The sequence below is a fragment of the Dendropsophus ebraccatus genome, chromosome 4 (genome assembly GCF_027789765.1).
Source record: "Dendropsophus ebraccatus isolate aDenEbr1 chromosome 4, aDenEbr1.pat, whole genome shotgun sequence".
Lineage (NCBI taxonomy): Eukaryota > Metazoa > Chordata > Amphibia > Anura > Hylidae > Dendropsophus > Dendropsophus ebraccatus.
The window spans coordinates 132,278,304-132,303,904 of NC_091457.1; the positions used below are offsets into that span (position 1 = coordinate 132,278,304).

The 25,601-nt window shown below is 43.1% G+C and overlaps 1 protein-coding gene across 12 annotated transcripts in view; it reads left to right on the forward strand.

Moving 5' to 3' along the window:
* The window catches only part of WNK2 (WNK lysine deficient protein kinase 2), a 149,633-nt gene extending 135,895 nt beyond the window's left edge, over positions 1–13,738 (forward strand). For 5 of the 12 annotated variants that reach the window (XM_069967045.1, XM_069967051.1, XM_069967047.1 and 2 more), the window contains 3 exons: positions 3,470–3,514; positions 4,740–4,997; positions 7,229–7,984. In XM_069967045.1, coding sequence (XP_069823146.1) covers positions 3,470–3,514; positions 4,740–4,997; positions 7,229–7,572 — 647 coding nt within the window. In that variant the 3' untranslated portion in view covers positions 7,573–7,984. Of the gene's footprint in view, positions 1–3,469; positions 3,515–4,739; positions 5,003–7,228; positions 7,985–8,370; positions 9,832–13,539 lie in introns of those variants that run through there. The other 7 variants (XM_069967054.1, XM_069967055.1, XM_069967050.1 and 4 more) reach the window with 7 other exon arrangements.
* The last annotated feature ends 11,863 nt before the right edge of the window (positions 13,739–25,601 follow it).

Consider the following 25,601-nt stretch of genomic DNA (forward strand, 5'->3'; position numbering starts at 1 on the left):
ATTCATTTTTGTTTAGTCATTTTTTTGGAAAACAAAGATTCCCAAGTGTTTATAATAATAATAAAAATAATAATAATAATAATAAAACATTCATTGCATTGAGGCTGGGCTCACACTTTTTTTTGCAGTTTTTGCATTGCAGTTTTTGTGCCAAGGCCAGAAGTGGATTCGAATGGGATGGACAATATAAAGGGAGGACTTGTACTTCTCTTTCCTGCTGGATCCACTTCTAGTTTTGGCAAAGAAAACTACCAAAATACTGCCATGTGTAAGTTCAGGTTCCTTATCTTATTTTCCAAAGAGTCTCTAGAAAATTAGGGATTGAGGGACTGATTGCCTTTTCCCTTTTTTGTAGCAGTTTTGACAGAATACCCACTCTACTATCCTTGAATATTTTATCTATAACTTCTGGTTGCTTTATTTTCTTCCTTGTATTTAGTACTTATACTTAGTGATTCATTTAGTTTAAATGATACTACACTCAGCTTTGTGCCCCCAGCTTACACAGGGTGGTGTGTGGCTGATAGTGGTAATTTTATTTGAAGTTGCAGTCAGCCAACGAACAAGCATTTGCTTGTTTTTCAGGCTGACTGCTGGCAAATATATTTTACTACCTTTCTTTAGTTTTTCATGCTTTCTGGTTTGCTCTATTTTCAGCCCAATGTCCTGTTTGATATACATTCTGTAACAGACATCCTGTTTCCTTGTACGGGACATTCTAGCTAGGAATTCACTAAACTCTATCTGCCTCCCACTAAGCATAGTAGGAGAGAGATAGTGTTGGCTGAATTCCTGGCTAGAGTGTCCTGTACAGAGAAATATGAAGCCCATTAGAGGATGTACACTATCCAGAGAACCGAGAAACCATATGCTATAAACGGAAACTATCAGCAGGTTTGTGCTGATCAGCGCTGGAGTTGGCTTCTCTGCAGCTTCAAGTACTTGTCTTCTTATTTTTCTCTGTTGCGCTGTTTTTTGTTAAGTATTTTAATCAAAGCAAATGTACAAATTTGCCTGTTTGGTGCACTGAGGGTATTCCTGGCCCCTCAGTACACTGTCTCACCTGCCCGATGGCTTGTATATTGCCTCGTACTTATACATATCGATATATGCATATGTAGTTACATCTCTCTGCTTTTACCAGATCTTGCCTGATCAGCCCCATGTATAGCGCCGGGCTGCTGTTACTGTGCATGTGTGAGATCTGGTGAGAGCAGAGAGATGTGACTACTTATTGATATGTATAAGTACAAGGCCACATACAAGCCATTGGGCGGGTGAGACTGTGTACTGAGGAGCCGGGAATCCCCCAGTGCACCAAACAAAATACTGAAATACGGAGGAAAATAAGATGACCTGCGCCGGAATCGGCAACTCTGCAGCTACATGTACGTATCAACAGGTTCGTATGGACAAACCTGCTGATAGTCTCCCTTTAAAATTTGGAGGGATGAAAACCCCTTTAAGGTAGCATAGTGTGATGGGTAACATCAGTCCATACATTTAACTAAGCTTGGATTTAGATGGATTAAGCAAGATAACAGTAAAGGGGGGGTTTCAAAAGTAGACCCTTCCAATGTGATCACTGGGGGCTTTCAAGGGGTGTTCCATCCGGGACCCCTTTTTTTTTTTTTTTTTAGCATTGCCGGGGATGGGATGGATAAAAACAATTGCATACACTTACCTTCCTGGCTCCACCGCTGCTGTCTGCATTCCACTGCTTCAGTTCCCAGGTGTGCGGCCACTTTCTGGTCTTGTAACGTGATGTGGCAGAGGTGGGACACCTCTACAGCCACTGAATAACTGAGCGGTCATGCAATGTCACATCTCAAGGACAGGAATTGGCCTGCACATCGAGGGACTGGAGCAGCGCAATGTCGGCAGCAGAGCTGGAGCCAGGAAGGTAGGTTGATGTCATTTTTTTCACCCACCTCTTCCCCGGCATTGCCAAAAAAGAGGTCCCACCCCTTTAACTGTTGTATCAAAAACAGTGATATTTCTATGCATGTAACAGTGTCCGGTACTTCATTCAAATAACCTAGGCACAACTATATGTTCTGTTGGGGGGATTCAAAATCACTGAATTACTGTCTATTACTGAAAGACACTTTTAGTAGATGCTAAACATCAGAGATCCACGAACCTTTCTACATTTTGTAAGCCACATTCATCTGTAAGTGATGGTCAGGAGCCCCACATTAAACTCAGGAACCATAAATCACGAATTTGCATATATTTGCTGTTTAAAGTTTGACACTAACATTATACTATACATACTGGATTTGCTTAGTGGATGAGCGATGTCCGCAGTCATGTAAATTCCCAGTGCATTTAGTCATAACTGAGGATCTCTGTGGTGGACTGCCAAATATAAAGCCAAATGGGACTCATGAGCCACTGGTTGGGGACCAATGCCCTGCAAATTGGAGATTGATTCTCCAGCTTTTTATAGGACTTCACATTCTCCTGGCTGTTTAATTTTTGGGTGAGTTTATTGGGTGACTATAGATACAGTGTATTACAGTGAGTCCATTGCTGCTCATTTGGGATACTTTTGACACTTTTAGAAGTCATAAAGCATCTTTTCCCACCACTTGCAGTGAATTTGTTGTGTAGACTTTTTTCTATCATCTTTAGTGCAGCCATCTTGCCTGAGTTGTTTTTAACTGCATTTAGAGAAATCCTTTCCAGAAAGCCCTATAAACAAATAAAGTAGACAGGCCCAGACCCTACTGACTAGAAGAGGAGCATTTTTTGGCATGCTCTGTGACCTGTGCAGAGGGGGGAGGCTTGAGCAGTGAGCTTTAGCTATTCTATTATCTATTGATGTCACCTATCACTGTACTTTTGTATGTGATGACACTGTTTAAAATTGATCTGTACAGAACAGAAAGTCTCGGCTTAATATTAGGCCTAGTGGCTAGACTAAAAACTGCAAGGTTTTCAGATTATTTTATTATGTAACCAGTTCCATAGACTCTTAGTAGAGTGGCTGAGCTCTTCTGTGACCACCACTCTATTGATGCTCAGGACCACTATTCTAGGGATCATGGGGACCCAAGAATCAGACATCTATCACCTGTTTAGTGTATATGGGGATAAAGTCCTTTGTGGAAAACCCTTTTAAATCATTTTGATCATGGCCTACAACGTTTCACCACTTGCATTACAAATGCTGTCACTCGGAGGAGACTGTATACGTGAAACAGTTTTTTCTTATGTTACCTGAATGGAATTCCTTGTCTGCTGTTGATGATTTTGTATGCTCTTCTCTACTTTGGCTGCACAGGGGCTGGCTGCACAGATGTGTTTGTTTTGTATTGTCTTTCGTGACTTGCCGTTGTGTTTTTGCCTGCCTCTCCTTGCCCAACAAAAAAATGTAAAAACTGCATACAACCTGTCTGTCTTTCCAACCTGTTGCCTATTTAGTTGTTCCTAACCGTCTGTCTTGTACTGTTTTGCCTCGTAGGGTCCACTCTGAAACGGCTATGTCTAGGCAAAGAGCACAGCAGTAGTAACTATCCTGTTTTTCTTTTTCTTGTTTCTTGGCTTCATCCTCCCCTCATAGCATGGACATATAATACTCATGTTGCTAGCTTGCTTACTTACTGCAGGAGAATAGTTGTTCTGAGCATTGTGCCTTAGACATATGATCAGGTATTTCTCGGATAATCCACACATTCGGGCTGTGAACTCTGTTGTGATTATCTGCATGCATGTACCCATTGTGTTTGCGCTCTTCTTATGTAATGTGATCAGTTTCTTGACTGTTGTGTGGTCTCTGTATTCTCCTTCTGGTTGAACTGAGCATTTCCATATTTGCTAAAAAGTATTGGGCACTATGAAAGGATGGTGTGTCCAACAAGAACCAGTATTACCCCTTTTGGATTCTTAATGGGGTTGGCCACCCTCCTGGAGCTACAGTGCTACATTACCATTGCACCATTATGCAGCCTTCTGAAGCTCCACCACTTTGATCGCTGCCTGTCCGTGCCGCCCCTGCAGCGATCTTGTCCATAATTCTATAAAGAAGGCTGTGTGATGTGAAGTTCACATGCAGAGCTTCAGAACGCTGCATAATGGGGCCATGGTAATCTAATAAGGCGACTGCCCCATTCTATTAAGTGGCTGTCCCATGCTTTACCCGTACTCATACAGATGATACTAGATAGAGGGTGGCAATCCTGTTTAAGAAGCCCATACACATTATTGTAAGTTGATAAAAATGGACAGTTTCAACCTTTAAAAAAAAAAAAAAAAAAAGTTTGCCGTGGCACATTGGCCATTACAGTTATGTCTGCATCTTTTGAAACTGGACCCTCATACACTCCCCATTGGGTGCTGGGGCTGAATAACCGTACATATGGCATCCAGTGGCACATGCCACAGATTTTGCTCCAGTGCACCTCTATGAGATCTCTTAGAGCCATAGTACAGCCATATGTGTGAGTGTTCAGTGCTGACCCTCCACCCCTACCACAGCCTGTATGTAAATGATTTTTGCATTTTATTTTTTCACAGTGCCTAATTTTCTTTTCCTTGTATGATCCCATTTGTTTTTAGAAGAATGACGGAGGGGCTGTTGGGCCTTGCTTTAGGAGTGCCAATCTTAATACCAAAGTAGTATGTTACGCTTCTAGATATGGATTCTTGCCAGAATGAGAATACATAAGACAAAATGGAAGTGTTTGATAATAAGGTGTAAGACTGTAGTGATTTGAGCTGTACTCTTTGTGCAGGATCCTCAACCAGCAGTCTTGCTGTAGGCCCCGAGCAGTCGTCTGTCCCTCCTGTGGCTGCTCCACAAATCCAGGCTCAGTCTAACAATAGTAACAACAAAAAGGGAACATTCACGGAAGACCTTCACAAGCTTGTGGATGAATGGGCAAGCAAAACTGTTGGGGCAGCACAATTCAAGCCAACCTTAAATCAACTGAAGCAGTACCAACAACGGCTGGACCTGGAGCACAAGCCTACACCTGTCAATGATGACTCAAGTTCAGTAAGTCCTTGTTCTGGTTTTCATACCTTTTTTTTCTGGACATTTTTATTAATTTAAAATGGTATATATATATAATATATATTTATTTTTTTTATTATTTTTTTTTTTATTTAAAGAGGAAGTCTAACAAACAAAACTGGCAAGCAATGGGGGGTGAGACAACAACATAATGAACAAATGAACTATTGTCGGGCCTCCATTTTGCCGCTCCTGGGTCCTGTTTACAGCATCCAGCTGTCATCTTGTCATGGCTCGGCTGGGCGATTGCCCACTTAGCCAGTCAGTGATTGGGGCGGCGTCCTGCCCCAGTTACTGATTGGCTTGAGTGGTAAATCACTGAGCCGGAGACATGACTTTGCAACTAGCAGAGCTGCAGGACCCTGGCTATAGTTAATGGGACCCTGCTTATTTTAGTGTTCATGGGACTTCTCCTTTAAAGCCACCCCCCAAGCCAAGCCCAGTGTGTTAGCCCAGCCAGATTTGTCTTAGAAGGTTCTAGAAGACTGCGGTTTTAATTTTAGAATTTTACTAATTTCTGGAAAATTAAGGTAGAATTATGTAACCTCCTAATAAGTATCTGTTACCTCTCCTGATATTTCATGGGCAACAAAAGATTTTACCAACATAACCTAAATTGTGGAGTTCTTGTCTTAGAACTGTACACTATGATCTTTTTCAGTTATTCCCAATGAGAGGAATCCACACTTTAACCTGTGTTAAAGAAATTATCCTGTGTGGCACTTGGCTTGCTTGTTCCTACAGTTACACGGGCCAATTATCGGCCAGGATAGTTGCTAGAAACGCTTTTTTTAGCCAATATACAGCCGATGTAAAATTGACAGTGATCAGCTAAAGACGAGGCAAAGGCCCAATCCTCGGAATATCATGTCTTTAGAGCAGACTTCAAAATGTATCATTATTGTTTGCACACCTTACTTTGTAAACAGGGGATGTGCGGTTGATAAAGGGAAACTGACAGCAGTGATATGCATATATCTGTGCTGTCAGTTTCCAGATCACAAGCATTGCATACTTACCATCAGCGTTGCTTGTGATCCGGCATCTGGCTCTCCCGTTCTCTGGACCCTGCTGTATTTTCAGGCCGTCTCCTCTAGAATAATTGATTGCCAGAGGAGGTGGAGCAGAACGGAAGAGCAAGATGCAGGAGGTAAGAAGGGAGAAGGTAAGTATGCACTGCACGGATCGATACCCATCTCTGCTGTCAGGTTACATGGCTGTACAAGCAATACAACAATAAATTATGCAACCTGGCACTGCACTGCAAATGAGTGGCGTTCTCTCCCATGGCTGACCAATCTTTTAATGTAAAAGGAACCTTACACAATTGCCATTACTGACTTGGACTGCATCAGAGTGTAAAGGGATACTCCATTGACCAATAGAATGGTAACAACCGGTCAACTTATTCATACATTTCCAGGAGGATTAATAGAGCAATGGTGCAAGGCATAGTTCCTGATTTTAATTGAGAAATAACTTTACCCTAAAAAGTCCAGCAATGTTTGTACAATGATTTTGCTCATCGTGTCCAATGAAAGTGAAAAAGACAGTATTATTTTATTTTATTTTTTTATTCTTTTACATGTCTGTACAACTTGTCAAACATGTCTACTAATGACAGTAACATTAAGCACCAGTTAATGCCATATACAAATCTTTTAGAGTTAATGGTCCATGGATAAAGAGGGATGTCTTCCCCTTATCTGAACTTTCTTTTATATTGTTACACAATAAAATATAGAATGGAAGTGGTACTCCAGCGGGGGGGCTATTTTGGGATCTGGCCGGGGAGGAGGTGGCTGAGAGAAAAGACGTCCACTCACCTCCCCAGATCCAGTGGCGGGTACCGTATCGCAGCGCTCCGATTCCCGGCCGCTTCTTGGTGTCTGACGTGGGCTTGAGATGTGACGTCTCAAGTCCGCTCAGCCAGTCAGTGACAGAGGCGGGATCCGTCACGTCTCGAGCCCGCGTCAGACACCAGGAAGCGGCCGGGGACTGGAGCGCCGCGATACAGGACCTGCCGCTGGATACGGGGAGGGAGCCACGTCCTCCCCTGACAGATCCCAAAATAGCCCCCCTACTGGAGTACCCCTTTAAGTTCTAAGGTATAACCTGGGCCCTTAAAAAACCCCACAAAGAACCTAAATATCTGTATTGTCCTTGAAATATAATTCTCCAGCTATGACATGTTTATTCTCTCCTCAGGCAAGTCAAGATTTATCAGAAACGGCAAAGTACAAAACTCCGCTGACTTGTCCGGCCCCCATGGGACTGATGTCATCCTCCATTCCAGCAGCCCTTTCTGGAGCATCACAGTCTGGTATATTACCACCTTACATGATGCCCTTTTGCCAGTATGCAGGGGTTTTCCCAACACCAATGTATGGCGTACAATGGGCTGGAGCCACAATGCCCACAATGGCAGGAAGTCAGCTGATCACTCAGTCTGCCAGCATGCAGATATTCCCAATGTCCTTGCCACAGCCCACCATGAAGCAGTCTCATTCCAACATGAGGATCACGTAGCTTTGAGGCCTTCCTTTGTATGAAAGTCCATATTTTAATTGTCTGAGCCTGCCCACGCCTTGTGTGTTCTCATGTCCCACCCCAGCGGTGCTGGGTAAAGTTGAGTGGTTAGTAGCAGCCCTTGTCAGCACTGTAAAATGGATGAGGAGTATGGTATGACTGCAAATCCTGGCCAAACCCACATCTACCTACCTGCACACAACCATACTCTGCATTCCCCAATCACTGTGAAAGTCATGCGCGTAGTGTCTCATAGCCCTTACTGCTTGGTCTACATTCTGTTTTTTTATAATTTTACACATTCTGAAATGTATAGTACTTGAACTAAAAAAAAAATTAAGGGAGGTTTAGTGCCTTGAGTAATTTCCAGTTTACCTGGGAAACCTGTGTGTAAAAATTTGAGAGAACAATGCTAGATTTTTTTTTTTTTTTTTTTGGTCATCCACCATTTACAGTTTTTTTTTTGTTTTTTTTTCCTTTTACAGCACATACCAACCATACATACGGCACTTCCCCCCCCACCCCCTTTTTGCCTTACCTGTGGAAGATGGATGTTGTTTTTATATATCAGTACCCTCTCTCCAAACCTCATAAATTATAATAAATATATATATTTTTAGTTTTAATTTAAACCTATAAAAAGCGTAAGCGCCGGCTTTTTATTTTAATCTACGAAAATCAATATATTACTTTACATTTGCATAATAAAATCTGTTTTCAGATACAAACTGAGCTACTGTCATTGGAAGACTGCATCTCCCACTATTGTTTATTATTTTAATAGTTTACTTGAATTTTAATTTTTTTTTTGTTTTTTTTAGGCAGATTCTCAAGGTTACTAGAATCTATCAAAATGAAACCTTTTTAGTGGTTAAGGCGATAATTCATAGATATTTTTCTATGGTATTTGGTCACCATATTGTGAATAGACTTGCAATTTCCATAAATAAGTTCTATTAACTTACCCAGAAACCAAAAAATTTAATTTTTGTTGCTCATGCTTCATTAACGCTGGTATACATTTCAGACATCGGTCTATTCATTGCAGTGCCTGGTTACTGATGCATCTTTGTGTGGTATATGTCAAGCTTCAATGATCTTAAGCTTGGCTAAAAACCTTGGGAATATGCCTATTTTTATTTTTATTACTTTTAGTTTACTATGATTTACTTTGCACTTTAGTCATTGCACACACTCACATCTTATCAGTATTAGCACACACAGAGCTGATGAAAATTATTGCTTTATGTCCTTTCCATATGAACAAATAGAGGAATTTTTTTTTGTCGTAGAGAAGTCAAATAAAATTGTTGCCCTTGTTGTCAATGGAGTTCACGGTTTTGCTCACTTTTCACCATACTCCCTTTTTTCTTATAAGATTGAGGCTTTCACCAACAATTTATTATAGCTTGATTTTCAGAACTATTCCAAATGAGAACAATCAATCTCTGGGATTCATTAGCCTGGAGTAAATGATCTTTTTGGGTGTTTTTTTTTTTTTTTTTTTTTTTTTTTTTTTTTTTTAAGGTTTCTTTTTCAGATTCATAATATGTGGCATCAGCAATACTTCACTGACCAGATACTTTGCATAGACTCTGCAGTTGATATAGTGAATAATCTATATATTGGGCAGCTTATATTGATTGGCTGCTAGATCTAGGTAGGTCCAGCTGTGAAGATGAATCCTTTGTTCTGTTTAGGTCAGGGATGGTCACTGCCACCAGTACTACTAGTAATGCACCATACTAAACCCTGTGTGACTACGAATGTACTTGGTGGCTTTCATACTGGTTGTTGGTATCGCTGCAACTTGCTCACTAATACAGTGAGTGGTTAACCCCTGAATCCCTAAAACAGGTAGTCAGACAGGATAACCGGATACATTTCTCCTTCATGATATTTTGGGTTCTCCGTTGGAGGCCTTGGTGCCTCATTCTGTCAAGCTGTGAAATGTATCTCCCCAAGTCTTCAACCATTGTAAATGTCTCCATTTTTTTTTTGTTGGTAATCCCTGACTGTAAACTCATCAATTCTGTTGGAATTGAATTTTATATTGACCATTCTGCAGGGCGAGATCCTTTTAAGATAGGAAGAGATTTCTGTTCTCTTCACCATCTTGAATTTGTTTTTAGATTCATGTCTGTGCTTCATGAGCAAACATGGGAAGTATGTACTGCACTCTTTTCCCTATGCTTGCACTGAATCTTACCTTCCAAGTCGCTCTTGCCTGATTGTATAAACTGCCCTCCTCTCCTGTATGCTGACACAGTCAGTGGCACCAATGCCTCAATATTGTACAATAATACAAAATAAACATTTTGTGCTTGAAAACTTCCTGAATGTGTCCTCGTGTTTTCTCCTGTCCACCTCGGTCCTTCTCCCCAAACACTAACCCATGAGTACAAATTCCAAGTGTGAATCTATTGCAGAGTTATGACGGGTATGTATCTGGTTATGACGGGTATGTATCTGGTTATCTTCAAACTGGTGTAAAGTAGAATTGTCTTAGTTGCCCCTAGCAACCAATCAGATTCCACTTTTCATTCCTCACAGATTCTTTGAAAAATGAAAGGTGGAATCTTATTGGTTGCTAGGGGCAACCAGTTTGATAAATCTCCCCCTTGTATATACAAGTCCCAAGTTTGCATTACAGTTGAAGTTATAGTTATACATGCGCCTTGTCCACATTCGGCTTCCTATAATATTTGGCATTTTAAGAAAAATTCTGTCCAAATGTTTAAAAAAAAAAACACAAAAAAATGGAGGGCAGGGGTATGTGGGAACATAATAATGAAGTTATGCTTTCCCATGCCCCTGCAGCCAGGCAAAGCACCACTGCTTACAGTCTCCTGTATCTCCCGATCCTGTGGCATCACAACCTGGCTCAGAAATGCCTGCTCAGCCAATCGGTGACTGAGGCAGGTTATCTCTGCAGTTACTGATTGGCTGAGTTAATAGTTCCTGCCTAGTCGTGATGAAACTGGATACCAGGGTGACAGTGAGCGGTGGTGCTCCAGGGGCTCAGGGATGGGCAAGTAGAATGTCATTATTATATTATTATGTTCCCACCTCCCTGTTTTTTTACATTTGGCCGAGTTCTCCTTTTTAAAGGTCCTAAATGTTTATCTCCACTTTCCCCATGTTTTAAAAGTATTTCTTCCAAGATATGAGGGGATGGGCGAATCCACTCCTGCATGTGATCTTCTCCAATAGCTGTACAATGTCGCTGCAGCATTGCACATTATGATTAGGACTTACAATCACCCCCTTATGTCTCAGAAGTCAGGAGTGAATCTATATCTCAGTATGTCTACACCATATCTCCTACATCTACTGTATATACTAGTTGGAGAATATCAAAAGAAGGTGTGTATCAAACCTAGGATGTCACTTGTATGTATTTGTAATCTTTTTAGGCTTTTTAGCTGTCCAATACTGCACATTCAGGGGCATAGAAGCAAATATGGGGGCTCATTACTGGAGTGGAGCCCCAAGTAGCTATGAGCTTTTCCTATAACCCAAGCTTGCTCACTACTGAAGGTGACCAGGGTAGAGAGTAGCCATTCTGTTATTGGGCCCCATGGTTTCTAGTTACAACACCAATACTTTGGAAACCCATATTAAATGTTTCCAGTGCTTAGTAGAAACACTTGGAATTGGATGATTTCAAGACAACACCCTCTATATGTGTCCACTTCATTCTCCATCACTGACCTAATGTTACACTCAGCGTCTTCTGATAATTATGAGTGTCTATATATACACATCTATGATATGCATAAATCACAGCAGTATATTAGATGGTATATAAGGCTTCTACATTCCATTAGTGACAGCTATTCACTTGTGCCCCCACCCCAGAGGGGAAAAAGTGATAAGTGCATGACTAAAAATGGCAGTGTATTGGTGTGCACCTACTGTATAATATGTTGTATTCTTGAGATCTACGCAGGGCAGAGGGAAATAATATTTGGACACACGTAGCAGAGGTGCTCAAGTGTTTCTTATGGACTGTCTATATAATGCACAGACCTGCGGAGTCCTACAGTACACACAGAGGTCAAAACCAGAGAAACCCTTGAATTCATACAGGCCAATACAAATAGCATTAATCTAATTGAATTTAACAGATTACAATATATCTGTAAAATCTATTGCAGTCTCCAATGCCATTATCCGTAGAAATCTAATCCAGTATTTTATCTGGCCTGAGTGCTCCCTCACTACACCTGTCAATACTTTGTATCAGTCTAAGGGCCCTATTCCACAGTAACGATAATCGGCCGGATCGGCCCCATTTGGCCCGATTCGGTCGATTATCGTTTGGTGAAAAAGAGAGAATGATCAGCCGATTATCGTGTCATCGGCTGATCGTTCATTTAGGGCTAGACCTAAAATCATCGTTCCCCCACCGTGCATCGCTACGGTTGAATAGCGGTGAACGGCGGGCGACCGACGATTTGACAGACTGCAGCATCATACATTACCTGTCAGGTCTTCTCCGCGCTGTCTTCATCCCCGGGTCCTGCGCGCTCTAACTTCAGAATGGCCGGTCAGCTGACGGAGCGCTCAGCCAATCACAGGCCGGGACCGCCGCGGCCTGTGATTGGCTGAGTTTGGCCGGTCAGCTGACCGGCCATTCTGAAGATAGAGCGCGCGGGACCTGGGGATGAAGACAGCGCGGAGAAGACCTGACAGGTAATGTATGATGCTGCAAGGACATCGGTAACAATGTCCTTGCAGTTCTCGCTCAACGATCATCGGGCCGTGGAATAGGCCCAGTAAACGAGCTGCGATCTAGCAGATCGCCGCTCGTTTACATCGTTGATCGGGCCCTCCTCGGCCCGTGGAATAGGACCCTAAGGCATAAATCAGGGAAAGACCATAACCCTGGAGGTCAGAGGCGGACCCTCCAGAGGGGCCCAGACTCCATCTAGAGGTCTCTCATTTTATTGACAAATCCATTTGGAAAAAATGGAATATGTTACCTAAGTGTATAAATTATCTAGTAGCTTCATTAAATAAATGACATTGTAGGTTATTAATGTTATACAGGAATTCTTCCTTTTTTTTTTTTTTTTTTCTTCTTTTTCATTTCATTTTTTTTCGACGGAATAATGTTGCTTAATGGTTGTTATACTGACAGTGACTATGGGGGGTTAAAGGAGGTTTTCCCATAACACACATCACCTATCTACAGGGTGTGTCTCTGAAGGCTCCCTCTCTCCATGAGAATGAGGGTCTTGTGCTCCCCATTTGTATACAGCTGGACCCCTGTTCTCATGATTGGGGAGACCTCCAGCAGTTGGCCACTTATTGTCTATCCCAGGGATGGGGAACCTTAATTCCCATCATGCCTGGACAGCAAAGCTTTAGTTTTGACTGTCCAGTCATGATGGGAATTGTAGTTTTTCAACAGCTGGATGGCTGAGGTTCCCCATCCCTGGTCTATCCCATTGGTCTCCAAACTGCAGCCCTCCAGCTCTTGCAATACTACATTTTCCATCAAGCCTGGACAGCTAAATCTTTTTAGCTGTCCGGGCATGATTGGAATTATGGTTTTGCAACAGCTGGAGGGCTGTAGTTTCGACACCCATGGTCTATCCTTTAGAGAGATCAAATACAATATTCATGTGAACCCCATGAAAGTGAAACTATGAGTAGGTTTGAAGCATTTACCCTGCATATATGTCCCTATAGCGAATGCTGATCGGATCATAAACCAACTGGAATTAAACTGATGGAAGAAGCTACAGTACCTCCTCCAAGCAGATGTATAGTTTTTACTATCTAATAATGAACCTAGTGTTGACCCACTACTAGGTAATGTTTTCTAATTTAGCATCTTATTACCTGTAAGTACCTGGAGTAGTCTTCAGTATTGAACCTCTGGCAACGAACGATCCCTTATCATCAACCCACAAAAAATAAATGGATTCAGCATCTTTTTAATGATCAGTTTAATAAATTGCTATACTTTTATTTTTTAGCATCTTCAGATGAGACGGACGAGAATCAAGATTAAATCTTAAGAATGGCAAAGGTTTCTAATATGCACTTTTCAAGATATTAATTCCCTGGATATAAGGGAAGATATAGGATTCCCTGAAGCCTCATGAAAGAAATCTGTTAATAATGACATATTACATAGAAGGTGACTCACAAGATGTGACTGATTGTAGGAAACACACCGACACACTAATGTCTAGTTTGATGCAAATCTTCCACTGTTACAAATGTATTCTTCTGATAATAAAGGTATTGAAAAGATCGTTCTCAAGAGACTGTTATTGTGATGTAACGGAGGGCAATAATATTACACCTGACACATTGACAATCTCATCATTTCATGCGACTAGATAATGTGGAACTAGAGAACTGGTTAAAGAACAATTCACACTACCTTTCTCTTATTTTCAAAAAGAGTCCATAGAGTCTCCTAAACACAGGACTAGCCAGATATCCCTCCAGGGAAGGACCTAGCCAAGGGGTGGCTCCTGTACCACAAAAAACACCAGATAAAGTAGTCCTTTCAGTGAATATCCAACTCAATTTTTAGGTCTATGGATATGACAAGGGAAATGCCAAAGCCAGGCATCCATCCACAGACAGCTGTTTCGGGGTGTTGCCCCTCACCAATGTGGATCTCAGGGAGACCAGCTAAAGAAGACACGGTTGGCTCCTAGTAAAAATACTCAACACAGTGAAACTTTTCTTGTAATATACATGTTGTATACTATATTTTCATAAGGGATCATCTTATTCACTAGGGATATCCGCTGGGACAATAAGGGTGTTCTCTTACCCATATGTAAGGATGTACTTGATGTAAGGAGATGATATCATGTGTCTATTTCTCATATAATATTATGTATGAAAGGCTGAGATTTTACCTCTTTTCAAATCCATTCCTGGTTTTGACTTCAAATCTTTGGCAGATAATCTGTCAGATAATCATTCTGTGTAAATGGACCCTTAGGGAATATGGGCAGGGCCGTATGCTGCTCTAGGCACTAAACCTTAGGCAGCGATGTTATGTATATTTTCGTAATAATCACTGCCGTTGTTGCAATCAGCAACAACGGACGTAGTTTTACAAAAATATAGATAGTGTGAACATGGCCGCGTTCCCACATTTACTGTGCGTCACCACATGCAGCAGAAACCAGACCCCCATTCCGGTATCCATAATCTTGGTAACAGCATGTGACTATTGGGGAAGAAATGGGAGCTAGGTTTCAGCCACACGCTTTTCTTTACATGTAGAAACATTGTCTGAATTGCGTTTTTCATAGTTTTTAACTGCTTAAAACATAAACAAATTTCCACATTGAAGCAATGATTAGAGCCATCTGCATATTGTCTGAAGGAATTCTCACAACAAGGCTCCACGGACCCCTTTTTTGCATATTAAAATTTTGTATGGGACGATCAATGGAGACTCGTAAATGAGTACTCCATTGGAATTTTTCACTGTTCTCCCTGAGTTCAGTGATTGTTGTGTTTTGTTTCACAACAGGATTGGTAGGTAATGGCTCCAGGCGTCACATTTAACACAGCTAAACCAGACCTGAAAAATACCACCATACTGTGACTGGATAACACCGCCAGACCTGACCAATACTGCCATACTGTGACTGCATAACCCCGCCATACCAGACCTGACCAATACCACCATACCCACACACACACCCTCAAAAAGACACCAGATTTACTGGCAAGTCAGACCAGGAGGTGGGAAACTAAGAATATAAAAAACAAAAAAAAGAAAAAAAGCTGTTTCCTTCCTTCTGCTTCCTGGTGCTGCCCCACTGCAAGGTGCTGCCCTAGGCACCGGACTACAGGTGCCGAATGGTAAATCTGGCCCTGAATAAAGGCATTATAGATGGGCTGATAACAAATGCCAGTCTTAAAGGGGTTGTCCGGAGATAAAAAATTATTCACAGAATAACACACATTACAAAGTTATACAACTTTGTAATGTATGTTATGTCTGTGAATGGCCCCCTTCCCCGTGTCCCACCACCCCCACCCGTGTACCCGGAAGTGTGGTGCGCTATACATTACCTGTCACGTGCCGACCATGGTCTCCGATCCTCAGCAGTGACGTCTTCTTCGGGAGGCCAGCGGATCTTCCCGAGTGCCGGCCGCCCTCTGCAGCGTCATACGAAGCTCAGCCGCGATTGGCTGAGCATAACTGTGCTCAGCCAATCGCGGCTGAGCAGCTGATGACGTGGCCGCGTCATCAGCCGCTCAGCCGCGATTGGCTGAGCACAGTTATGCTCAGCCAATCGCGGCTGAGCTTCGGATGACGCTGCAGAGGGCGGCTGGCACTCGGGAAGATCCGCCGGCCTCCCGAAGAAGACGTCACTGCTGACGATCGGAGACCGTGGACGACACGAGATGCGGTGAGTATAATGCACCACACTTCCGGGTCTAGCGTGGGTGGGGGGAAACACGAGGAAGGGGGCCATTCACAGACATAACATACATTACAAAGTTGTATAACTTTGTAATGTGTGTTATTCTGTGAATAATTTTTTATTGCCGGACAACCCCTTTAAAGATTAGTGCTGGCTTATTGAGCCCTCACATGGCTCAGTTATCGTGTAGACAGGACATCACATCATCATTGTCAGCTTCACATCCTGTGTTTATATAAGATGATGGGTGGCCGACAAATAATTATTTTGTGGCTGCATATAGGGTTCAAGCTGATGAACAAGCGTTTTCTTGTTTTCGGTTGATAACAAGCCAATTATTGGAACCAAGCATTGCTATGGCCATGAGTAAGGCTGAATTCACACGTTCCATGTTCCGCATGGAACACGCATGTGGAATGCCTGTAACAGACTTCTCCCACCGCCCGGGCAGAATCTGTGATAAGGGAACTGTACAGATTGCGCCGCGATGTAATGAATCAGCCTTGCGGCTCTGTCATTACAGCGCGGCACATATTTGTACAGTTCCCCCGCTCCCAGCATCTTATCACAGATGCTGCCCGGGCGGGGGGAGAAGGATCTCCATGACTTCAGGCAACAAGCTAACCACCTCCACCCAAAATGTCAGAGCTTTCTCAGGTTACACACTAAAGGTCAGCATAACTCTTATGACACCTACGACAGTGATTATCCAGCAAACTATGCGTTAAATAGCTTCAAATGTTCAAAGGAAGTGAATCCTTCCTTTATAAATAGCTGACCTAAAGTACTTACATTGTGTCGCTACCAAAGACCCAAATCCGGCTAAAAGCCTAAATGCAGATACTCTAGTTTTTCCCCGATGACATCTTGGTATACTGCCAGAGCTATACTTACCTGCCATATCTGGCATCCAGTGAGTCTAAAGGTCCTCATATACCTCGGACTTATTTCAGTGAAATCCATCGCTCACAGCAGATTCAGGCGCCGGTATAAGGTGTATGGGGCTATCTAGAACAACCACCAGCAGATGATGTCCTTGGTGGTAGCCATGGCAGAATATCACAGCTGACCATTTTGTTCAGAGAGATAAGCTTCAGCTTGCAATACATTGAAACAAAATGAAACTATTGGCCAGATGCAAAGAAGAACTGCGAATGTGCACACATCATTACTCTAGCGATCTGTGCCGCAAAAAACGGTCTGCATTACAACATGTCAATTTATTATTTTTTTTGCTGCACATGTCGGGGCCCCGTATACACGTACGGACGTGTGAAAGGGGCCATTGAATAATATTGGTTTAATGTCCACAATTGCGGACAGAACAACGGACGTGTGAATATAGCCTTAGCCAACTCCTTCTACCTAAGAAATAACTTGTATCCATCTCATATTGTTTAAGGTCCTCTTCCAAGGCATATATCCAGATGATCACTATGTGCAATCCTTAAAGGACAACTCCGGCGAAAAAATTTTTGGGCTTATTTAACACACATTACAAAGTTATATAACTTTGTAATTTGATTAAATACCCGGTCTGGCCCCCTTCCCCCACTTTCCGACCCCCCACCCCGGAAGTTAAAGAATGTATGCATTACCTATTACGATCGTCACGGTCCTCTTCTCCCGGGCGGCATCTGGTGACGGCGACGTCAGAGCTGGGGGGCGGTCCGGGTCTTCTTCCTCTTCGGCGTCTTCATTGAGAGTGAATGGGAGAGAAAAGGCTGCTGGTGCACATGCGCACCAGCAGCCTTTTCATTGGCTGGAGCGCATCACATGGCTTCCAGCAGGGCCGGCCTTATGGGTGTGCGACCTGTGCGCTTGCACAGGGCGCATCACTCCTAGCCCGCTGGGGGGCGCTCTGGCAGACAGTTGCACACCTAACTGTCTGGCAGACAGACGTTCTGTCTGTCTGCCAAAGCGCCCCCCTAGCTGGTCGCCTGCCCTCCCTTCATAGTGCTTGGTTTGGGGCACTCCTGAAGCCAGACTAGGGACTGGCAAATTAATGTTCCGGGTACGTCCCGGTAAGCTCCGCCCCTCGCCGACAAGCCCCCGCCCCCGGCGCCCACCGCGGGTGGCTTACTCACTCACTCATTGGCACAATGCAGCCTGCTCAACTGTGTGCCGGACTGTGTGTGTAAGCTGACCATTTTAGCACAGGCCGTGCTTCCCCATCAGTGTGATGACCTGTAACCTCTGCCAAGCCCTGTGCCTCCTCCATGCTCCTCAGCAATTCCTGCAGCGTCTAGCATCCTGTGCCCCTGCTGTAAGCCTGATGCTTCTTCTATCTATCTATCTATCTATCTATCTATCTATCTATCTATCTCTCTCTCTCTCTCTCTATCTATCTATCTATCTATCTATCTATCTATCTCCTATCTATCTATCTATCTATCTATCTATCTATCTATCTATCTATCTCCTATCTATCTATCTATCTATCTATCTATCTATCTATCTATCTATCTATCTCTTATCTATCTATCTCCTATCTATCTATCTATCTATCTATCTATCTATCTATCTATCTATCTCCTATCTATCTATCTATCTATCTATCTATCTATCTATCTATCTATCTCCTATCTATCTATCTCCTATCTATCTCCTATCTATCTATCTCCTATCTATCTCCTATCTATCTATCTATCTATCTATCTATCTATCTATCTATCTATCTATCTATCTATCTATCTCCTATCTATCTATCTCCTATCTATCTATCTCCTATCTATCTATCTATCTATCTATCTATCTATCTATCTATCTATTGAAGTAGATTCAACGGCACTCCATCTATCTATCTATCTGTGTATATTCTATCTTCTTTCTCTCTCTCTCTCTGCAGAGTCTGTATACACTGTGGCAATATACTTCATGTACACTGTTCTGACCCTGCTGCTGTGTATACATGCACTGTCACAGTATATATACAGACACTGGCATCTCTTCTCTCCTTGCCTAACAGTATAACAGCTAAACAGTGCATAACTACTATCCCCAGCATACCCCAACAGCTAAAACAGTGCATAACTACTACCCCCAACATACCCCAAAAGCTAAACAGTGCATAACTACTATCCCCAGCATACCCCAAAAGCTAAACAGTGCATAACTACTATCCCCAGCATACCCCAACAGCTAAAACAGTGCATAACTACTACCCCCAAACATACCCAAAACGCTAAACAGTGCATAACTACTATCCCCAGCATACCCTAACAGCTAAACAGTGCATAACTACTACCCCCAAACATACCCTAACAGCTAAACAGTGCATAACTACAGCCCCAGCATACCCCAACAGCTAAACAGTGCATAACTACTACCCCCAACATACCCCAAAAGCTAAACAGTGCATAACTACAGCCCCAGCATACCCCAAAAGCTAAACAGTGCATAACTACTATCCCCAGCATACCCCAACAGCTAAACAGTGCATAACTACTGCCCCAGCATACCCCAACAGCTAAACAGTGCATAACTACTATCCCCAGCATACCCCAACAGCTAAACAGTGCATAACTACTATCCCCAGCATACCCTCATAGCTTAAACCGTGCGTAACTACTACCCCATGCATACCCAAACAGCTGAAACAGTGCATAACTACTACTCCCAACATACCCCAACAGCCAAAACAGTGCATAACTATTACCGCTAGCATACCCTGATATCCTGAAGTCCAAATGTACAGATTTTTAGTGAAATCACATCCCAGAAAAAAAATTCTAAAAGTGATAAAAAGGTCACATATATAACAGTCAGCGGGGGGCAGTGGGGGTTGTCTGGGGGGGGGGGGTGGGAGGCTGTAATATTTAGTTTATGTCACTATTAGGGGGTATCAGCAGAGGTGGGGGGGGGGGGGCGCCATCTACCCTAAGGCCGGCCCTGGCTTCCAGCTTGCTCAGCCCTGATTGGCTGAGCTTGCTGGAAGCCATGTAATTCGCTCCAGCCAATGAAAAGGCTGCCGGTGCGCAAGCGCACTGGCAGCCTTTTCTCTCTCATGGACCCGGAAGCAAGAGACATCGCTGGACGGCGGACGCAGGTGAGGCGGACGGCGGGCGAATGGAGTGGCGATCGTCACAGGAGGGATGGTGAGTATGGTGTCTGTGTGTGTCTGTGTTGTTTTTTTTTGGGGGGGTCCCGCCGGAGTTGTCCTTTAAAGCGACTCTGTACCCCATAGTGCAGCATTTCTTTCTCCATATCCCACCTGGCAGCTCACACACACACGCTCACATGATTCTACTCTTAACCTCCTCTTCCTGTGGTAGCTCCCTTTTCCCTCCTTACTCCATTTCTGTACATTTGGCATTCCTGTCACTGTCAGAGTGATGTGCAGTGTTCCTGACACTGTCAAAGTAGTAGGTATTCCCATAATAGCTCCCGTATAGTAGTTAATACCTTCAACAGTGCCTTACAAATAGTAAATTCCCCCACTAGAGCCCCACAAACAGATAATAACCCCACTAGTGACCTACAAATAGTTCATTCCCCTAATAGTGACACATCCGTGTCCCACAAAAAGTTAATTCCCCTGTAGTGCCCCGCAAACAGTTAAATCCCCCAGATTAGGTATGTGGGTTGCCCCCTGTGCTTAAGATCCTCTGCTTTTCCCCATATAGTAATAATGCCCCGACTGTGACCCTCGTACAATAATAATGCCCGCTGGCTTGGAGACGGAGTTGCCTGCTTGCAGCTGCAGGCGCCCCTTCGGCTCCTATCCTTCTGTCACTTAGAACCCAGGGGGAGAGCACAGCGCTGGCAGTGATGGACAGGTGGGCGGGCTAATCACGAGCAGCGGTGCGCTGAGGCCGTAAGGAGCGTCAGTGCACCAGACTTTTAAAAAATGGCCACGAGGGGGGCTGAGTGGGTGGCTGGAGGAAGTGCGCCGTGCAGCTAAAGGGAGCGCTGGTCACAAATCCTGGAGTCCCTGCTGTGTGCCGATGTCGGGCACAGACAGGGACCCTGCGCCTCATCAGACTGCAAGCTGTGCCTCACCATTGAGGCGCGTCTCACAGTTTGAGAAGCACTGCTCTAGATCATGCTCTAGATCAAGTTTAAAAGTTCTTTTTTAACTGCATCATCTGCTGAATGGACCCCAGGACAGATGTTGGATTAAAAGCAGAGCTATCCGAAGGTACAAGCAGTTTATTTATTTATTTATTTTTTGGGGGGGGGGGGGTCACTTTAAAGGGAACCTAAACAGGCTCCCGACCCCCCGCTACAGCCCCCTATACTCACCTGATCCCGCCGGGTCCCACTTCTGGATCCGGTCGGGTCACGGAGATATCAGCCGCTGCAGCCCGGCACGCGCCAAAAGAGTCCAACGCTCATAGAGAATGACGGAGAGTCCAGCGCTGCGTCATTCTCTATGAGCGTTGGACTCATCTCTCAGCGCAGGCGCCGGGCTGCAGTGGCTGATATCTCCGTGACCCGACCGGATCCAGAAGCGGGACCCGGCGGGATCAGGTGAGTATAGGGGGCTGTAGCGGGGGGTCGGGAGCCTGTCACCCCGGCACAGGGGGTGACAGGTTCCCTTTAAAATGTCCCTCCTCACTCAATGGAAACATTAAAAAGTACATTTTTACACTGGAATACTTAGATATAGTTGGTGGGTCCTGATTGTGGTTAAGGGGTAGTTCACAATCCCCCCCCCCCCTTTTTTTTTTTTTTTTTTTTTTTTTATCAACTGGTGCCAGAAAGTGCCAGAGATTTGTAATTTACTTCTATTAATTGACGCATACACAATGTTCTTCTCTGAGCCTTCACTTACTTCTATATGCTATGTGGCACACATAAGCATGGTAGATTACACTTTTGTGCCCCACAATTATATACAAGTATAAAGTATACATACATACAAATCAGATTTATTTTTTTTTAAGGTGAATTATATGATTCGATTTGAAAATGTGTTATATTTTAGGTCTTTTTATTTGTCCAATATGGTCAAGCAAGATTTGGTCATGATGAGTAGTAGTACGCGCTAATTCTTCCTGCAATATGTCTATTGTGCACTAGAGGGCAACCTTGTCTTATTTTAGAATGTTTTCACAAAGTTCATCTTTATGGTTCCCCTTAAATTTTGAATAAAATTGTGTAAAATAAACAGCAATTTATACATTGATTATAAAAAGTTATACATTAATGTAATACAATCCACTTGAGGTTTCAGACTTTCTGAGCTTTTAACATTTACAGTAACTGTTGTAAGAGCTTATTCAGGAAGGTATGACATACCGGCGACTTCAGCTCACTAAAGTAGTTGCGTCCACAATGTCTCAAAAAAATCTACACAATAAAACTCCAAGTAAATCAAACTTCTGTGAAATCAAACTGTCCACTTAGGCTAGGTTCACACTGCGTTTTCAGCATCCGTTTAACGCATCCGTTTTTTGCAAAAAAACGCATGAAAAACGGATTGCAAAAAACGGATTCATTTGTGTGCATCCGTTTTTCCATTGACTTCCATTATAAAAAAAAACGGATCCGTTTTTTTTGACGGACCGAAACGGACAAAAAAAAAAACGTTGCTGACCCAATTTTTCTGGACGTTAAAAAAAACGGATCCGTTAAACGGATGCTGAAAACGCAGTGTGAACCTAGCCTTAGGAAGCAACACTGATTGACAAGTTCACATGCTGTTGTGCAAATTGAATAGACAACAGGTGGAAATTATTGGCAATTAGCAAGACAAACTCAATAAATGAGTGGATCTGCAGGCGGGGACCGCAGACCAGTTCTCAGTACCTATGCTTTTCTTTGCACCACAGACTGTCCAGGAGTTGGCGAATGCTTTGTTCCAGGTCTGGGAGGAGATCCCTCATGAGACCATCCGCCACCTCATCAGGAGCATGGCCAGGCATTGTAGGGAGGTCATACAGGAACGTTGAGGCCACACACAATACTCAGCCTCATTTTGACTTGTCTTCAGGACATTATATCAAAGTTGGATCAGCCTGGAGTGTGTTTTTCCACTTTCATTTTGTGTGTGACTCCAAATCCAGGCCTCCATTGGTTAATAAATTTGATTTCCATCGACAATTTTTGCATGATTTTGTTGTCAGCACATTCAACTTTGTACAGAACAGAAGTTTTCAATGAGAATATTTCATTCATCCAGATCTAGGATGTTATTTGAGTGTTCCCTTTATTTTTTTGAGCACTGTAGTTCAGATTAAAACTAAATTCTGAAGACCATTCAGAACAATTATAACCCCCCCCCCCCCCCCCCAAAAAAAAATAAAATAAAATAAATAAAAACAGACAACATAGTGAGAAATATGTTGAGAAATAGCTCAAGTAATGAGTCTGAGGTGGGGACCAATGGACTAGGGAACATTGCCGCTATAGGTATACAATCCCAGTGCATATGTGGATTTTACAATGTACTCTATATAACCGTATTCAGCGTATTGTAGCATGATAGTCTATAAACCTGCACTTTATACATGCATTTATGCTGATTCAAGATGTAGTACTTTTTACACCTGATGCACTGGCACTTTATTTCTCATTGCAATCTGTCCCAGCAGTGTGGCCTCCCTCCTCCTTGGTCTTGATTTTAATGTTTGTTTAATGGTTATTTTATTCATTATTCATCTTGTATAAAGTGTCTTGTTGTAGGTGTACATATTCTAGTCTGAGATATTAGGTAAACTATTGCAATTTACTGAGAGTGTAGGTTTATTAGAAGTCTGGTGAAAATGTGAAAGTATTGTATTGCCCCCTAAAAGTTATACCAATCACCAATTTACACTTATTAAGGGAAATGCACAAAAAGTGCTTTTTTCCCTGCACTTACTACTGCATCAAGGCTTTACTTCCTGGATAACATGGTGATGTCACTTCCTGGATAACATGGTGATGTCACTTCCTGGATAACATGGTGATGTCACTTCCTGGATAACATGGTGATGTCACGACCCGACCCCCAGAGCTGTGAGGGCTGTGGCTGCTGGAGAGGATGATGACAGGGGGACACTGAGAACCACAGGGCACTGGAGCTGCATAGCAGCATCCCTCTGCTATGCAGCTTCCCTCTGCTATCATCCTCTCCAGCAGCCACAGCCCGCACAGCTCTGGGAGTCGGGTCGTGACATCACCATGTTATCCAGGAAGTGAAGCCTTGATGTAGTAGTAAGTGCAGGGAAAAAAGCACTTTATGTGCATTTCCCGTAATAAGTGTATATTGGTGAGTTGTATAACTTTTGGGGGACAATACAATACTTTAATAAAAATTTTTGCTGGACTTTTCCTTTATGGCATAGAATGTTGACATAGAGTGTAGCCTTAGAATGTTGACATAGAATGAAGGCTTAAGGCCCTATTACATGAGATGAATATCTTTTGAACCGGGCAGACATTGCCAGCGATCAGCCAAGGAGATAGCAATTGTTCGCTGGCTGATTGTTGTCTTCCAACATGTTAAAAAATCATCAGCCGCCCATTTCGCATCGCTTCGTGTAATAGGTGATGACAGCTGACACGGTATATAGAAAATAATAAAGAAATTATACTTACCTCTAGTAAAAAGAAAGGATTTCAAAGCAGAACATAGAGATATGCTGCCTTCCAGCTGACCAAGATAGAACAGTGCTGCGGTCAGTGATTGGCTAAGTGGGTGGGTACAAAAAGGTCCACGCAGATGTGGTCAGTGGGGGTTGCAGAGACAAGGCAGCAGTAGCCTTTTAAAGCAAGGGCTGCACAGACATCGCCAATTATGTCTGTGCAGCCCTTGCTGCAGGATCATCAAGCCATCTAATAGGCTCTGTAAACCAGTGCTGATCTAGCAGATCGGCACTCGCTTACCCCACTCACTGGGCTATCTAATATGGCTATTAGACTGTTGACATAAAATGTAGGCTTGGAATGTTGACAGATAATTCTGATATAGAATGTTGGCATAGAAAGTAGGCTTAGAATGCTTGCATAGACTGTTGGCATATAACGTAGGTTTAGAATGTTGCCATAAAATATTGGCATTAAACTTCTTAGATGTCTTCAATGTTGCCATTGAATGTTAAAATATAATGTAAAAAGAATGTAGGCTTAGAATGGTGGTATAGAAATGTAGGCTTGGTATGTGGGCCTAAAATGCTGCTATTGAATGTAGGTTTAGAATGGTGGCATAGAATGTAGACATGGAGTGTAGGATTAGAATGTTGACACATAATGTAGACTTAGAATGGTGGCATAGAATGTAAGCATAGAATGTTGACATAAAATGTAGGCATGAAGTGTAAGCTTAGAATGTATTCTTAGATTGATGGCATGGAATGTAGGCGTAGAATGCTTATATAGAATATTGGCATAGAAAATATGCTTAGAATGTTGACTTAGAATGTAGCCTTAGAATGCTGGCATAGAAGGTATGCATAGAATGTTTACATATAATGTAGCCTTAAAGAGGATGTACCACCAGGTACATCCTCTTTAGCCTGAACCCACTGATCGAAGGGCGCCGGCACGGGAAAGCGGGTGCCGCGGTCCATTTTTCGGACCGAGGCCCGGTTTCCATGCACGGCGCCGTTCTATGCACCGGAACCGGCCGGTGCTCAAGCACTGGAGATAGGCCGGGCCGCTCTCAGTGGGAGGGAATTCCCTCCCCTGTATGACGCGGCTCC